Here is an 18,312-nt window from a genome sequence, read left to right on the forward strand (position 1 = left end):
TTGATTTCATTTGTTCACATGTGGAAAGTGCCTATTCCTCAATAAGGCTCACTGTTAAGTGTTATCTGGTAAGGCTATTTCTTCTATTTCACCCTCACATATCAGATTAGCAAGATTGTAGATCCACTATTGATGGAAGTTTGATCTTTAGCTATTTGAGATTATCTGGATCAATTGGAGGACTTTTTATATATATTTTTTCAAGATTGTTATAAATTATATGTTTTTGCATAATGAATTTTCACATATGGTTTGTCACACTGTATGAAGATCACCATAATATTTGGGTCATCCTAGATGTCATATGTTTAATATTTATGATTGTGTTGAGCGCACTACATACCTTTTTTCAACCTTGCATGGTACCTTCCATTAAAAAAAAAGAACCCACATTTTCCCTGAAATAATTTGAAAGTGACCAGTACAAGGCGCATGCGCGGAGGACTCCAAGATCGCCGCTTAGCCTTTGAGCTCCGCACCACTCCAGTCTTCTGATCTGGTCCCAGCTAAAGCCTGATAAGGAGAAACGCGTTGGGGGGAGTAGCCATGCCGTCACGCCAAACCACGTGTTCCGCACTGCAGGCGGTCACGTTCGGTACAATTGGAACCATTGTTTATGCCCAGTTCCTTCCATTTGCCATGTAAGTGTGTTTCTTTTTTAATAAAGTTTTTTTAAAAGGATATTGCACTATTGGCACTTTATATCTTTTGTTATGGGGGAGCTACATTAGAGTACAATATCGACAGCCACATCGGTGAGTTGGATATGGTGAAGTGGAGAAACATTCAGCCCACGCATTGAAGCCACCATTGGATACCTTCTATTTGGTGCATCCATATAAACAACAGTGGTTTATGCCTACCCTCTACATACTTCTGGTAAGAAGTTTGCACTACCACCGAGGTGTCACCTCACTTGATTTCATTTGTTCACATGTGGAAAGTGCCTATTCCTCAATAAGGCTCACTGTTAAGTGTTATCTGGTAAGGCTATTTCTTCTATTTCACCCTCACATATCAGATTAGCAAGATTGTAGATCCAATAATGATGGAAGTTTGATCTTTAGCTATTTGAGATTATCTGGATCAATTGGAGGACTTTATATATATATTTTTTCAAGATTGTTATAAATTATATGTTTTTGCATAAAGAATTTTCACATATGGTTTGTCACACTGTATGAAGATCACCATAATATTTGGGTCATCCTAGATGTCATATGTTTAGTATTTATGATTGTGTTGAGCGCACTACATACCTTTTTTCAACCTTGCATGGTACCTTCCATTAAAAAAAAAAAGAACCCACATTTTCCCTGAAATAATTTGAAAGTGACCAGTACAAGGCGCATACGCGGAGGACTCCAAGATCGCCGCTTAGCCTTTGAGCTCCGCACCAGTCCGGTCTTCTGATCCCCGCCACAGCCTTCAGTGCACTTGCTCCTGTCCCACTCCACCAGCGATCGACCTTCATATGTAGACTCTGGAGCAGCCGGGAATTTCATTGAGCAGTCTTTGGCCACTGAACTGGGCATTCCTCTAGTTCCCCTGGCTATGCCTCTAGCTGTTTTCGGCAGTGAATGGCTCGACCTTGGCCTTCAGACCCCTACGCTTCAGAACAGCCTCCATCACCATGCATGTCGATGTCCTTCATCAGGAGGAAGTCTCCTTCCTGATACTTCCCAAGTCCTCTAGTCCCATCATTCTTGGACTTCCATGGTTGAAGAAACACTCACCTAATCTGGATTGGAACTCTGGCCAAGTGTTATCTTGGGGGTCACAATGCCATCAGACCTGTCTTCCTAAGGTGTCTCCACCTCTCCGTGTACCTGTGGCTGAGGTCTCTACCTCTCCAGTTCTTCCTCGGCAGTATCTGGCCTTCCGAGATGTCTTTTGCAAAAAAGCTACTGACAGTTTGCCTACTCATTGTCCCTACGACTGTGCGATTGACCTTCAACCCGAGGCTTCACCACTTCGAGGTAGAGTCTATCCTCTCTCCATCCCGGAGACCCAAGACATTGTCCAAGTACATCCAGGAAAATCTGCAGAAAGGATTTATACGTAAATCCAATTCTCCTGCTGGGGCTGGGTTCTTCTTTGTGGAGAAAAAGGTTGGTACACTCCGGCCCTGCATTGATTATAGAGGTCTCAATGCCATCACCATTAAGAATCGGTACCCGTTACCCTTGTTTTCCAAACTTTTTGACAGGCTACGAGATGCTCATATTTTCACCAAGTTGGACCTCCGTGGAGCATACAATTTGATTAGGAATCAAGAGGGGGATGAATGGAAAACCGCTTTTAACACCAGAGATGGGCACTATGAATATCTCGTAATGCCTTTTGGCTTGTGTAACTCCCCAGCTGTCTTCCAGAACTTTGTTAATGACATTTTTTCTGATCTCCTATATGTTTGTGTCATCGTGTATCTGGATGACATACTCATCTTTTCTCCAGATTTGAACACTCATCGCCAGCATGTTTGTACGGTTCTTCAACGTCTTCGGGGCCACCGCTTGTATGTGAAGTTGGAGAAGTGCCTCTTCGAGCAAACCCAAGTTCCTTTCCTAGGCTACATAGTCACAGATAAAGGGCTTCTTATGGATCCTGCCAAACTTCAGGCCATCTCCAACTGGCCTTAGCCTTCTGGTCTAAAAGCAACGCAACGGTTTTTGGGATTCACCAATTTCTATCACCAGTTCATCCCTGATTACTCCTCTCTGGTGGCACCCATTACCTCCTTGACCCGGAAGCGTGCCAATGCCAGAACCTGGCCTCCTGAAGCTGTCAAAACTTTCCACAAGCTCAAATCGGCCTTCCTATCGGCATCTATTCTCAAACGTCCTGACATTCTTCAGCCTTTCTTCTTGGAAGTAGATGCTTCGTCCTTGGGAGTGGGGGCCGTCCTTCTCCAAAGGCATGACAGTAAGCTCCGCCCCTGTGCCTTTTTCTCTAAGAAGTTTTCTGATGCAGAGAAAAATTACACCATCAGGGATCGGGAGCTTCTGGCTATCAAGCTGGCACTGCAAGAATGGTGACATCTACTGGAGGGGTCTCCTCGTCGTATTCTGATCTATACCGATCATAAGAACCTCCAGTATCTGCAGTCCGCCCGACGTTTAAATCCCAGGCAAGCACGATGGGCTCTCTTTTTTGCCAGGTTTAATTTTGACATCACCTTCCGGCCCGGCTCCAAGAATGCTCGTGCGGATGCCTTGTCCAGATCATTTGACGTTGCTGACTCAGAGTATCATATTGAACCTGAACATATTATTCCTGCCAATTGTTTCCTGGCCTCCACTCACCTTCAGTCTCCACGTATCCCTCCCGGAAAGACTTTTGTGAGGCCCTCCCTTCGCCCCAAGCTTCTCAAATGGGCACATGACTCTAAACTCTCTGGACATCCTGGTGTGCAACGCACCTGTGCCTTCCTGCTGCGTTACTACTGGTGGCCCTCACTCCGGAAGGATGTTGAGGAATATGTCCAGGCTTGCTCCATTTGCGTGCAGTCTAAGTCTTCTACTTCAGCTCCAGCAGGTCTCCTGTTACCTCTACCTGTTCCAGATGTACCGTGGCGCTGCATCTCTATGGACTTTATATCTGAACTACCCCCATCAGCGGGCTCCACCGTTATCTGGGTGGTGGTGGACAGGTTTTCTAAAATGTGTCACTTAACTCCACTTCCAGGCCTACCCTCTGCTGTCACTTTGGCTTCCATCTTCATTAGGGAAATCTTTCGTCTCCATGGTATGCCCTCACACATTGTCTCAGATAGAGGAGTTCAGTTTACGGCCCGCTTCTGGAGAGCCCTGGCCACGTCATTTGGAATCAAGTTGGATTTCTCCTCAGCTTTTCATCCGCAGTCAAATGGTCAAACGGAAAGGGTTAACCAGAATGTGGAACGGTATCTTCGTGCCTTCATTTCTGCCCATCAGGATGATTGGGTAGACCTTTTACCCTGGGCAGAATTTGCCCTCAATAACCATGCTAATGCCAGCACTGGTGAGTCTCCCTTCTTCACGGTATTTGGCCACCATCCTTCAGTACCATTTCCTGTTCCGATCTCTGCTGAGGTGCCAGCGGCCGCAGAGGTGCACCGGTCTCTCAATTCTATCTGGGCAGATGTTTCCAAGAATTTACATCTGGCAGCTTCCAGGTACAAGGTAGCTGCAGATCGTCATCGCCGTGTGAGCCCCAAAATTCTCCCTGGTGATAAGGTTTGGCTCTCTACCAAGAATATCCGTCTCAGGGTACCCTCTATGAAGTTTGCTCCGCGTTTCATTGGTCCCTTTACAATCCTCTGCCAGGTTAACCCTGTCGCTTTTAAGCTCCGTCTCCCGTCACATCTAAAAATCCCCAATGTTTTCCATGTTTCTCTCCTGAGACCATGCATCATCAATAGGTGTTCTCGTCCTATTCATCGTCCTTCTCCAATAGCCAGTACTTCGGATCAGTACGAAATCAAGCAAATCTTTGACTCCAAATTCTGCAGGGGGGAGGCTCTTGTATCTAGTGGACTGGAAAGGATATGTTCCTGAGGAGAGATGTTGGATTTCCTTCCACTGATGTTTCTGCACCTTGTTTGGTGAAACTTTTTCATCAGAAGTTTCCTCTCAAGGCTGGGCCCAAACGAGTGGGGAGGCCCCGTAAGAGGGGGGGGGGTACTGTTACAACTTAGCCTATAGTTTTGTCTGTATATTCTTACCTCCTTGCTGCAGTGCTTCTGTTTTGCCTCCCTTCACATGTGGTGTTTGGGCTTCTCTGTTTCCTATGGGCGTCGCCTGCTCCACTGTGGGTTATATCCTGTTCCTGTCAATTACTTCCTGGGTCACCTCCCTGTTTGCTTCCCTATATATACACATGCTCAGTGCACTGTTCCTTGCTTGAGCAACTTCGCTGTTCCCTGAGCTCCCATCCGTGTATCCCTTGGCTATTGTATCTGATCTCCTGTGTACCAACCCGGCTTTGTTTCTCCGTCTACGTTTGTCTGCTGCCTGTCCTGACGACGGCTTGTCTCTTGGATCTCCTTATAGTCTCCTGTTTACCCTGCACACGCCAGCGGTCTCCACATTCTCAGCTGGGCCTACCTGGGGGCCGCGACCTGGTTCCAGTCTGCTGCAAGTCCATCCCCACCATCAGGGGCCCTGGTAAAGAAGCAGGCTGGGGCTTAGACTCCGCGCCCTGGGGAATCCTGAGCTGGGGATCTATAAGGGCTCACTACCACCCACAGACCCGTTGACACTGTAGGATACAAGTGGCCCTGGCTTTGACATTACCTTTACCAATGGCTCTAGATGAGGACGGGAGGGGAGAAGCCGTCCAGGTCTCCAGACACCCTTGATGGGATTTCCACGTCCACAGTTTGATTCCATGGGGGTGGAGTGCCTGACGCCCACCGGGTTGGAGGAGCCCTTGGGATGCTCCCTTCCCCCAGCCCGGGATCTCCTGGGCCTTCTACGACACGAGGCTTAGAGGGTGTAAGAAGCTTTGGCTACTTGTTTTGGTCATACGTTTAGTTTGAATTATACTCTCTCTGTCTCCATATAATTACACAAACCACTCTAAAGGGTTTTTATTATTTGTATTGTACTTGGCAATTTACACCTTTGGGCCTTGCAGGCTAATTTATTATCTGTATGTTCTTTTTATTACGATATTCAATAAACATTGAAAAGAAAGTGACCAGTACTATAAACGTCATCCATCATTGTTTATTTCATACTTATTATAAATCAGGCTTTATTTTTGTTTTTGGATTCAACAGAATATTGTGAACAATAAAATGGTATGGACAAAAATTATGGGACATTTACTGAATTGAAAAAAAAAAAACACTCGCGCCAACCAGACTATCCTGTGAAAAAATGAATGAACTGTAAACCTAAAAATTAATGATAAGGACTGCAGCTACTACAACCTCTAAGGGTATGGAATAAAGAGATATATAGTCAAACAACTATTAGCAGCGCAATTCCTCAATAAATATATATAAACTATGTGAACTAAAGTGATAAAAAATTCATACCTACTTATTGCATCCGTATTTGTTTTATGATGCTGCCTAGTGTTATGACATGCACAAATCCTTTATATACACTAATAACTTTGTTTCTTCATTGTACTTTCTTGTTCTTGTTTATACCCTTTGTACCCCTTTTTCACTGTGACATTTGTCATCTTATTTTGTATTCTCTGAAAAAACCTTTAATAAAAATACAATAAAAAAAATTCATACCATGGATAAAGTGCTCACATGCAATAAATACCTATATTGATAATAGAAAAAAGAAAAAATTGTGTAATATCATTCCAAGCATGAATACTGTCCAGAATAAAGTGCAAAAACAATAGTCCAAATGTGTTGAAGGTGCATCAACAATAAATGCTGTTTGCTTGGATTCCAAAACAGCATAAATCCTTCTCAAAAGTGCAAAGTGCTGTTAGCCAGGTTCAGAAGTGATGGTGCCATCCTCCGTGTGCTAGGATAATGGAAAGAATTCAAACTCACCAGATGTTGTTGATCTTTTTTACCTTATGGCAAAAAAATTCAAATAACGCTTAGGAGATCCCCGTGATCTCTGGTCCACCAGCCCGTGCGTGCTTTATGGAGCATGATCCTAGATGTGAATGTTTGGAAACACAAGAGACAGACTCCTAATAGTGTAGTGTTCTTTTAAAATCTCCAGTTTTTATTTAGTGTTTAAAAAACAGGACAACAGCGAAGGACAAGAAAAAATTGCTCCGTTTCCAGCCTAGGGCTTCCCATGTGGGTTGCCCGCACACTATCTGGGGAGCCGCACCGCTCCAGAGCCTCCTATCACGGTGTGCATTCCAGGCTGTGCTCAGAGCGAGGCAGCATGCGTATCAACTTGACACATTTCGTCATCAAAAATGACGTCATCGGAACCTTTTTGCACTTTATTCTGGATGGTATTCATGCTTGGAATGATATTGCACAATTTTTTCTTTTTTCTATTATCAATATAGGTATTTATTGAACGTGAGCACTTTATCCATCGTATGAATTTTTATCACATTGGTTCACATAGTTTATGTTTATTTATTGAGGAATTGCGCTGATAATCGTTGTTTGAATATATATCTCTTTATGGAACATTTAACCTACTATTTTGATGCACAAACTTTAGTGGCAATCAGTGTAAACAAGGGATTTCTGCAACTCTCATTGAAATGTTTACACCTGCCAACAGTAGTTTGTGTCATGGTCTGAGCACTGTAACACCTGGGACCTAAAAGCTCTGGGTCTAGTGGAGCAGTAGGGGTGACTAAATGGGTAAGCCAGAGTAGGGATTGTGGAAGGTGCAGGGGTAGTGTAAACGCATACAAACGGGAGGGGGGGGGTGGTTGTCAGAGTCGCAGGATCTAAGGAGCCGCCTGTTCTTCACCAGAGCCATTGGAGGTGTGGATACACAGACTACGGCAGATGGCAAGGAGAGACAATAGGGGGAGAATGCAGGAAACAGGAGTGAAGCACAGGAGAGTGGGGGGAAGATGGGCAGTAGCACAGAGAGAGATGAGCACAGCAAGCAGGAATAAGGGGCAAAGGAATACACAGACAGAACCTGAAGGACATACAAAAGCACAGCAAGAGGGAAAACACTGAAAACCGTGACAAGTACGAACTAACACACAGAATACAAGTGTACTGAAGGAACAGCAAATGCCAGTGGACCAGGGAGGTCAGACTTCAGCGTGGAGACACATTGCTCAAACACTAACACACAGGTGCAAATGCTTAATAATATCTAGGTTCAGGGCGGATTGGCAGAAACCCGAGCAGCTCGGACAGGGGGTAAAACCCAGCGCCGGATGAATGTACATGGAACCGTGACAGTTTGGCCCACTCTTCTTGATCAAACTTCTCTGCACTTTCCTCTGACTGCATATTTTAGCTCTGTCTGTTTGATAGGGTTCAGATCAGGGCTTATAGGCCTCTTCAGAATAGTTTAATGTTTTGTTTTTAGCTTTTCTTGGGTGCCTTTAGCTGTAGCTTTTGGGGCATTATTCTGTTGGAGGATCCATGACCTGTGACGGAGACACAGCCAAGAATTCCTGATTCCTAGTCTTAAGATTTCAATGTGCCGTGCACAGATTCAGGGCACCTCGTTCCAGATACAGCAAAGCAGCACTAAAACATTACTGAGTCTCTTCCATGTTTTACAGTAGGAATGGTATTCTTTTCTAATAGACATTTTGTGCAAAGGCATTGTGGCTTGTCAATTTAACATTTTAGCAAATTTCAATCTGGCTTTTTTATGTTTTTATTTTAACAGTGGAGTCCTCCTGGGACTTCTTCCTTTGAGCCTGTTGTTACTCAAAAAGTGATGGATGGTGTGATCAGACACTAATATACCTTGACCTAGGAGTTTAGCTTGTATATCTCTAGAAGTTTTACTTGGATTTTTCTCTACCATTTGCACTATGTTTTTTTTTTCATTCAGGGGTCGATTTTCCTCTTACAGCCACATTCAGGTAGTTTGACTACCCTCCTATTGACATTAATGTGATTGTGAACAATTACCTTGTAAAATAACCCATTCAGCTTAAAATAGAAATGTAAGGCAAAACATTTTTGTATAGATATAAATAAAATATTCTAAATACCTTTTTTTCCTTTTTTATAAGCGATCGCATACCCTCTGTCTAAACTAGGGGGAGGGGAAGCAGCAGCACACTGAGCTTGAATTGTGTCAGGACAAGTTTGATCATTGGAGGAGAGCACACTCAGTTCCCAGCATAGCTATAGAACTGACCACACTGTTCTTTCCTGCTTAGTGTGGTCAGTTTTTTTTATTAGGAAAGCAGAGGAAGTGGCAGGAACACCAGGGATTTCACATAAAGGAAGCAATACAAAGAGAACAGGATATTTTATCATATAAGTACATGGTGCAGCAGGCACATATCAGAAATATAAAGTGTTGGGGGTAACAAACGCTTTCAATTATAGAAATAAATGCCTCTTATTTGCTCCCTTTTAATCTATTAAATATACAATTGAAAGTTTTTTAATGTATCTGTTCAACAAGTGCAAAAAAAGTGGCTGGTAATCCAGCCAGAAATTGTGTACTCTCAGTCTCTGAACTGTTATAAGTTAGCGCTATATTCTGCTATCTCCATAGACTGCAAAAGACCTGGCCCTGTTAAAGAGAAGAGAGTGTGGTATTATGTAGTCCCAACTCAGTGTTAATGTAGTCATAACACACTCCCTGTCTTAGGGTGACAACACTGGTAAGTACAGTTGTCATCCAACAACAGGAAGTAAGTTAAATGCAACTACCAGGTTAAAATAACAGAAAACAAGTGTGAAAAAAAGAAAACAAATGCAGCCACCACATCTACAGATGGGTAAGTTGCAATACTATCAATTTTGTTGTCCTTGGGTTTAAATACTCTTTAAACGACTTAATAATATTTTCAGCTGTATTCACAGAAACATTAAGCTGCTTGAAGATAGTCTTAACGATTTTACCCTTGATGTGCTGGTCTATAATGTTCTTTCTGGTCTCCTTAGACAATTCTCAACTTTGCTTTTTCTGGTCTATGGGACAACTGAAAGACCAATTCCCTAATTGGTCCACCTTGACTCACATCAGATGGCATGGGGTGAATTTGAAAGCTGCTATTAGACTAAATAGCTGCTATGGATCCACCCACTGCTGTCAATCAACATCATGATGGACCTGATGGGGAACTAGTCTCTCAGTTCCCCATCAAGCTCTGTCTACCCCAGTACAAAACTCCTTAGCCATGTGCCTGTCAGAGAATGTAGTTTTTTTTTTTCTTTTAGCTTTTTTTATGCAACACTGAAGTAAATTATTAAGAAAACAAATGAAAACAAAAACATTTTTAAATATTAATAATTAGAAAAAAGAAATAAATAAAAATCAGCAAATAATAGGTAAGAGGAGAAGGGTGAGAAGGAGTTCATTGGGGCATGTCAGTGTAAACTAAAGGATAACAGGGGGTTAAATAGGAACACATTGTAATCTTTTTTTTTTCTTTACTTGTCAGCTTGTTAAAACTGACATCATATGCAGATCGGTGCTCATTCCTTTGATCTGCCGATGCATGAAACAAAGCAAGAGTATCAATGTTATTTTGAATCTTTTTATCGGTGCCTGAGCAGTTTTTATAAACACTGCACAAGACAATAATATTTTTGACAGCAGCAGCTTTTACAGCTTCTGTATTTACATAGTATAATGTAGAACATCCAGTGTCCTTGACTGATTAATATTGATTTTATTTCTAGTCCCATATATAGAAATATTGTTTTCCCATATTGGCTGCTTATATTTTTGAGAAAATCAGGTTTAAAAATCAGACTGACTTGTTAGTTATCAGAGTCAATTTAGATAAATATACTTGCATCTGACAAAGCATTCTTCCGTTAACCAATTATACTTAAAGTGTACTTCCACTTTTACAGGCAAATTGGGATAATATTTATTTCCCATTTTTTACATGTGTCCATTTAGATAGCATACCTAAAATATTTTACAAATGCTGCTTTCATTTTTACTTGTTCTTTCTGAAAACTCTGAAACTGAACTTTACTCCTGCTATGTAATGGTAAGGACGGGGCTGGGGGGTTAAATACTTTATTTTTAACCCAGTTTGTACTGTGCTGGCAAATCTTCATTATCAGTTGTAAACTAGATTTAAACCTTGTCTTGCCAACCTTGCATTAAAGCTGAATTCCAATTATGGATGTGTTGTCATATTTACATTGGTCTGGCTTGAATGAATGTACGTATGCATATTCCATACTTGGCCGATCTCTGTGGTATTTGAGAATCACTGTAGTAGCTGCCAATACTGCTATGATCCTTTCTGTCTTCCCTCCCTGTCCTGAGATGTCCTTGACCTGCCTCTCCAGCTCGTCCAATCATAGAGCACTTTTCAGGCATTGAGAAAAATGCATACTGTTCTTTTTATGCCTTGTCAAGTGATTAATCCCAGTGGTCACTGTGCCGCTGCACCATGGGAGTCATGGCTTCACAGGAATGGGCCAGGTATCGCATATGCATACTTAAATTGATTAAAACTGGAACAATGTAACTATTTAAAATAAGGCAAACCTGGAATTCAGCTTTTAGATCTAAAGCCTTGGATTCTGAGTTGTTTGCTGAAAGGAAACTTAGTCTATCCCGACTTTGTCTCTCCAATCTCACTTTGATTTTTTTCAGTGTAGATTTCAGTTTGCCCAAGGCCGGTGACTAGAAAAGCAAGAAATAATTTTTGAAAAATATTTTAGGTATGTTGTATGAATGGGAACACAACAAACATGCAGGAGTTTTTCCCAAATTTAAATGGAAAAGAGGAACTACACTGGAAAAGCTGAACAGCATAGATATTTAAAAAAAAAAGCTCATTAATGCAGTTATGTATTCATTAATAAAAAGTATTGAATACCTACGTTGACTGGATATCAGCCATGCAAAGGAGAGAGAGCACTTGGGGTCACTCAGTTGTGCTACCTTCACATGCGTTGATACTGAACCTAATAACAGATAGAGAAAGGAGAAAGGTGACCTCATCAGTCTGCAACTATTCCTACTCTATCCAGTCACAAGCTGGACTCATCGTACCTGTAATAAATAAATGCATACATGCATACAACCCAATAAAAGCACCAAACACATATGCAAGAGTCCAAGGTAATTTCATGATAAAATTGATTCATGACACAATATTTATTAGATTGTATGTGTGTGAATTCTCAACTCTGGGTCCTTTGTATTTTTCTTAAAGGGGTGATCCCCAATTTGAGGACTGTTGCGCAACCAGAGCCAGTATGCCCAGTGACAATTTCTGTAACCCCAACAAAATCTGAGTCCAGAACCTTGTTTGTTCTAGTGTTTAGTCACAAGCTGGAGGCTGAAATGTTGACGTATATGTTCCGTCTGTCAGGCAAAATATCTCTCCTATATATATTGTAACTGTATATTTATCTAATTGCCTGCTGTTAAGTTTTGAACAGGGTAAAGTAGAACTAAAGGCAAACCTTTTTTTTTTCATTTTGGATAGAGTAAGGGAGGGTTACAACCTGTTTCCAGGGGCTGACTGGCAACTTTGAGCCCAGGGGGCAAGTACAAACCATAGGCCCATGGTGCAGCGACTAGGCCCCCTCTCCTACTCTCTCTCTTTCCAGCCTCTTTCTGATCCCCATTCCAGACTGAAGCTCCACTCCAGGTACTCTCTACTCACTGCCTGAATCTGGTTTCCCGACCTGGCCAGCAGGGGCGGTTGGGGGGAGCTGGGACAGCTCGGTCGGGGCTGGCCGGATCAGGAGAGTCTCCAGTGGGGCATGACACCAGCCTCTGCTCAGACACAGCCTACACCATCCATGCTGGGGGTGGCTGCGCTCTCTCCTTGTCTTTATGCCTCAGTTGGTCAGCAGTGGGGGCTTTTTACTTCTCTTCACCAGGAATCCTTTAGGCATGTCTGTGGCAGAAGCAGGGCAGCCTTTTTATGGGGCATCAGTGTGGCCCAGGGGGCAATTGCCCCCCTGCCCCCTGGCTCAGTCCTCCCCTCCCAGTGTCCCATTGCAGAGATTTCCCTTCACTTCCTGCACCATAGTCAAACAGGAAGGGAGAGGAAATCACTGCAAATGAAGGGAATTTTTTGGGGACCCCAAGGTTACCAGAACTAGTGTCCCCATTGGAAGATTTCCTCTCTATTACTTTTCAGGGAACAACCCAAAATTAGGGATTTTCTTTCCTTCATCTTAAATGATAACAGTAAACAGAATTAATAGAGAGGGTGAATCTCCTTGACAGGGACAGCAATATAAACTAACAAGCATTGTAATCCCTCTCCACTCTATCCAAAACTTAAAAAAAAGTTTTACCTTTACTTCTACTGTAAAATTTCTTGTGTCAACTCCTCACTGGCAGGTTTAGGAAATGGTGCATCCTGGTAATATTTACTCTTCCACATAAAAAACTTAACATAGAATCTCCATCTAGAAAATTTAGTTTTTTTTAAGTTTCATAGATGCATTTAAAAAAAAGACTCAATATATTAATATTTGGTATTGAAGTTGCCTGTTGGTTAACCCATGAACTACTGTATTTGGTATCTCACTTAAGTACAAAGAAGAAAAATAACTTGTTTTCTCAGTAAAATCATAATAAATATACCAGCTTATTTTAAAGCAACATGTTCATAAACTTTTAATTAATTTCTCTTAATTGTACATTTTTTTCCTAGATGGGCTTTATACAAATTAATGAAGATTTCATATACATTGAACCTGTAAATCAGACACGCACTGCAGATGGCCACGCCCATCGAGTTTACAGAAGGAAAAGAACCACAGAAGGGAAAACAACTGAAAATAAAACTTTACATTATCCATATTGTGGAGTAACAGGTATTGTTGACAGCATGTCTGTTTTTTTCCATTTTAATTGTTTTTATCTATTAACCTAATTCACTTTAGCATGTTTCATGTGTCAGATAAGATATATTACCGATGCCTAAAATCTACCCACAATCATAAACCCCTATTTTTTTTAACACATGAATGCTAATTTACTCAAGGAGTTATACATTTTCACTTAATTTTAAATATTGTACTAATATTACCTTCAATTATCCATTCACCTGAAAAGCAAATTCTCACTGACTTTGAATATCCAAGCATGTGCAGATGCTTTTCACATGATATTTGAATTAAATAGTCACATGATTTGGTCCCAAAGGCCTGTTTTGCTGAATGCTGTGGAAAGCACATACACAGGACATGTTCCTATTCATAAGCTTTCAACTGCATTAAAAAAGACAGGCAGGAAGGCCAATGTATACTTCAGGAGCATTGTTTACACTTTAAAAGCAGTAGATGGGAGAGTTGCTTCAATTCCCATTAGGGCTGTGTTGAGTGCACAAGAGCTAGCTGTAGGAGGATTGAGACTCTTGGTGTAACAAGTGGAGAAAGAGTCTGTGGCAAGGGGTAGCGATGTTGAATATTTTGAAATCTTGCCCTGGATACCCAAAGAGATATAAGAAGCCATAATACTCTAGCATGTACCCATAGCTACATTTCCATAAATTAGTTTGAATGGGAAGACCATTAAACCAGCGTACTTGCTTGACCTTAAATTACACCGAACAGTTTCACTTGTATTGCATCGAGGTTCATTTCATATAACTCCTAACTACATATTTAGATACACTATTTACAACTATTTGTGCTTAGGTACCTAAAAAGAGAAATTTGGTACCCTAGAAAGAAGGAACTGGCTACATTTTTCATAAAAGAGCAATACAGGCTTTAGGGGTTCTGGGGCCTTCTGAAAAAGCAGAATCTACTTAAAATTGACTTTAAAACAAGTCCATCACTTTGTTAAAGTTCATAAATTGACATACAAACTCAAATAAGACCTTAACTTCTACAGCAACTAGGTTGGCATCACCTAAGGGTTCCAAGGCTCATTCAAATTTGCTGCTGCACTGTTCATTATAGGTCATAGCTACTGAAAACTGCAAAATCCCCTTTAAAATAGATATCTGAGTTTTTCTGAATCTATTATTTACAGTATTTATCAGGTAATCACCACTTTATGATCCAAAGTCCGACTTTTGCCAAACTCCCTACAACTTTAAATTTGACCCGGGCACATATATCTGTAATGTTTACTTATCTCTCTCCAAAGTCCTAAGTCCCATGTCTTTCTGCTGTTCTGTTCCTCTGTTTTCAGCATGATAACTTCTGACAAGTTCTCACAGGAGATAAAAGCAGCTGGAAACTTGTGGGGGTGGGTGCATAGAGATAGATTAGCAGAGAGCCTGTCTATTTACAGCACATATCTGCATGTTTTCCTTTCTCTGCCTATGTGGAGGAGGGGATGTGTGCCTTTCCTCCAATCAGCTGTCACACAGTGTATGCCAAGACTCCACAACCAGTGCTGGAACAGGAAGAAAGAATTCTAACACAATGTTCACTTTCTAAACAGTGTAGAAAGCTGATCACACAGCAGATATACAAATAAAACTTATGTAGGGAGATTTGTTTAATCGCTATATTTAATCTGAGGCTGTTCACTTCACTGGGTATATGTGCGGGTTTACATCCACTTTAAAGCACTGCCCCCTTGTTCTGTTGCCCTCACAGACACATTGTAAAGTATATGTGGAAAACCTCTGATTTTTTTACAGTAGATATTCGCAGATTCACACTTGCAAATTGGGCTGTCAACATTTTGGTGTGGAAGACCCAATGGGGTTCCCGGTAGTTAGCTGAAGGCGGAAGCCCCTTTAAATGCAATGAGAGGCTGACAGCTCCCACAACAATTCACAGCCATTAGCATGTAATCGCTCAAGCAGAGATTACCTGCAAATGATTGACGCTGGATGCAGCCTTCTCAAAAGAATTGATAGAGGTGACTATTTGCTGCTTATTTCTTTTTTTGTATCAGTTTAGACACTTTAGCAGCGTGACAAGTTACCTACACCGCATTCACACTGCAGCGGCACGACTTCGGGGACGACCTGTGAAGTCACGTGCAGCGGTAAAATGAATGTCTATGCAAGTCGCTCCAGGTCGCCCCGAAGTAGTACAGGAACCTTTTTCTAAGTCGGAGCGACTTGTGCCGCTCCTATTAGAACCGTTCCTGTACAACACAATGGACCGCGACGGTCTGCGACTTCTCAGGCTGTCCAATATTCGTATTAGTGTGAATAGAGTCTTAGGGACATCTGCTGCAATTAGGCAAGCATCCCCGTGTAGAGTTTTGTGATGCAATTTAATGCACAATAATTCTGAAAATCACAAAGAAACTCTATTGCTCAGTTTTTAAGTGAGAAAGTATTTGTTTCCCTTCAAAAAAAAAAAAAAAAAACACATTAAAATCATGGAAGCAAACCTTTAATAAACCTAAGCTGTTCTAATACAAATGTGACATAACTCAGAATAAAGCCATATACTAAAGCTTAGTATAGTTCACCACACTGCTGCTGTGTTTCTGTTAATGCAGAATAATACGTCAGTGTTTTTAGAAAACCTTTAATATGCTTTAAACATAAGGTAAGGTATTTTCCTCACATTTATGACCTAAAGATGTAGTCAGCACTGTTGTGTTGAAAGACACACTCACATGTGAAAGTCCAGCTTCAGACTTGAATTAATGTGGAGTTAAGTCATTTCCTGTTACTTCCAAATCTACATACAGTAGACATTAATCAGGGGCTGACTCAAGGTCAGTCTTATATGTTCTAAACTACACAGCACCTTGACCGTAACATTACAACACTGTAAAATGTTCAGGTGTATTACCCTTTTGCCAAAATATTACTTTGTGCTAATTAGATTATATAAATTGTAACACAATTACATATATCAGACAGTTCATAGAGATATTAGAAAGCTTAACAGACACACTGACAATGTTTCTCAAAGGATCGAATGTTGTTATTAGCAATCATTGTATATGGTATATGGAAGAGTTGGGGAGGGCAGAACCACCTTGGAGTAAGACTAACCTTAGCAGACATGTTACATTACTATATATAATCGTACTTTGTTTAGTAAACCACCGATGTTAATGAATTCCATGTATATTTGCTATGGTCTATGCATGTGCACTTTTGCATGCAATGCAGACAAGTGATTAATTTTGTGAGTATATCCGATAGTAAATCAAGCCCAAAATGTTCTGTCAGAAAATATATTATACTTTCCCATTAAAGCTGCTGGGAATGATTTTCACGTAAATAAATGTCAGTAATGGTAGGGGAGTGGTGTAGTGCCCTTAACAGATGTTCCGCACACACTAGTACTACTTCTGCTATTATTTGAAGTAAACTCTGAGAAGATACTATGCGTTACCACTATTTGCACTTCATCTGACTGGGATTTATGGTTTATTCTGGACTAAAGTTGGTTATACACTATAAGCTGAGCAGAAGAAAAAAAAACAGATTCTTCCACCCAGGCCAAAGAGGTTAATGGAGAAATCCCCCTAGTCAGAACCTGCAGTATACACTGACCAGCACTGCGGCTCCAGCTGATTGGCTGGGCTGCAATCACTAATCAAGTGGATTTTTCTACATGCACCTATTACGGATGTCCATCAAATGATTGATTTCTATTGAGTGGGAAAGGCCGCACACTGATCCCAATGTGGCCTGTCCCTGCTAAACTGGCCGAATTTTGATCAGTGAATGGCCAGATTAAGTCCTGCCTAATCTTTATTGTTTTGTATTATGCTCCACCTGTCTGATTACCCAACATTCTCTAACTCATCTCTTTGGCGAATGACTTAACCACTTGCTGAATATAGTCGGGCGGCGGTCAGCCCCTCCCAGGCAAAGTGACGTACCGGTACGTCACTAGCCTGGGAGCGAATAGGGGGTGAGCGCGTGCCGCCGGAGGCGCGCCCCCGCTCGTACCCGACGAAGCCGGCGCGTGTGACCGGCGGACCCGATGTCCGCCGGTCACTCGCGATCGTCGGGCAGAGAGGGAGAAAGGCAGGCGGCTAGTGTAAACAAAGCTGCCTGTCATTCTCCCCTGTGTAAAAACACAGATCACTTGGTCCTGCTATGTAGGATCGTTGATCTGTGCTATTACACCACTAGCCACATCCAATGACAGTTAGAAACACGCCCCTAGGGACACACTTAACCCCTCCCTCTCCGATAAAGTAAACCCCTTCCCTCCCAGTGTCATTTTTACAGTAACAGTGCATATGTATAGCACTGATTACTGCAGTAATGTCACTGGTACCCCCAAAAGTGTCAAAAATGTCAGTCAAGGGTCCGATCTGTCCGCCGCAATGTCGCAGTACCGCAAAAAAAATCGCAGATGGCCGCCATTACGCGTTTTAAAAAAAACAACAAAAATGGCAAAAATCTTTCCCTTAGTTAGTAAACGCAATAAATTTTGCCCAAACCAATCAAAATACGCTTATTGTGATTTTTTTTACCAAACATAGGTAGCAGAAAACAAATTGAAAATTAAAAATTTAGATTTTTACATTTTTTTGGGGGGAATTTCATATAAAACAATGTGAAAAATATTGTTATTTTTGCAAAATTGTCGCCGCTCTTTTTTTGTTTATAGCGCATGATCAAAAAATCGCACAGGTGATCAAATACCACCAAAAGAAAGCTCTGTTTGTGGGAAAAAAAGGACGTCAAATTTGTTTGGGTGCAGCGTCGCACGACCGCGCAATTGTCCGTTAAAGTCACGCAGTGCCGAATCGCAAAATACCCCCTGGTCAGGAAGGGGGTCAAATCTTCCGGGGCTTAAGTGGTTAAAGGGTAACTCCACTTTCGTGGGGAAAAAAT

At 41.6% G+C, this 18,312-nt stretch overlaps 1 protein-coding gene across 1 annotated transcript in view; it reads left to right on the top strand.

Annotated features, from left to right (window-relative positions):
• ADAMTS19 (ADAM metallopeptidase with thrombospondin type 1 motif 19) overlaps positions 1-18,312 on the top strand; it is a gene marked incomplete at its 3' end in the record, with an annotated part of 395,950 nt that overhangs the window by 83,302 nt on the left and 294,336 nt on the right. Inside the window, exon 3 of the mRNA XM_082272872.1 lies at positions 13,237-13,399. Coding sequence (XP_082128998.1) covers positions 13,237-13,399 — 163 coding nt within the window. The remainder of the gene's footprint in view (positions 1-13,236; positions 13,400-18,312) is intronic.

Source organism: Pelophylax lessonae, assembly GCF_965119305.1.
Source record: "Pelophylax lessonae genome assembly, chromosome: 1".
Taxonomy (NCBI): Eukaryota; Metazoa; Chordata; class Amphibia; order Anura; family Ranidae; genus Pelophylax; species Pelophylax lessonae.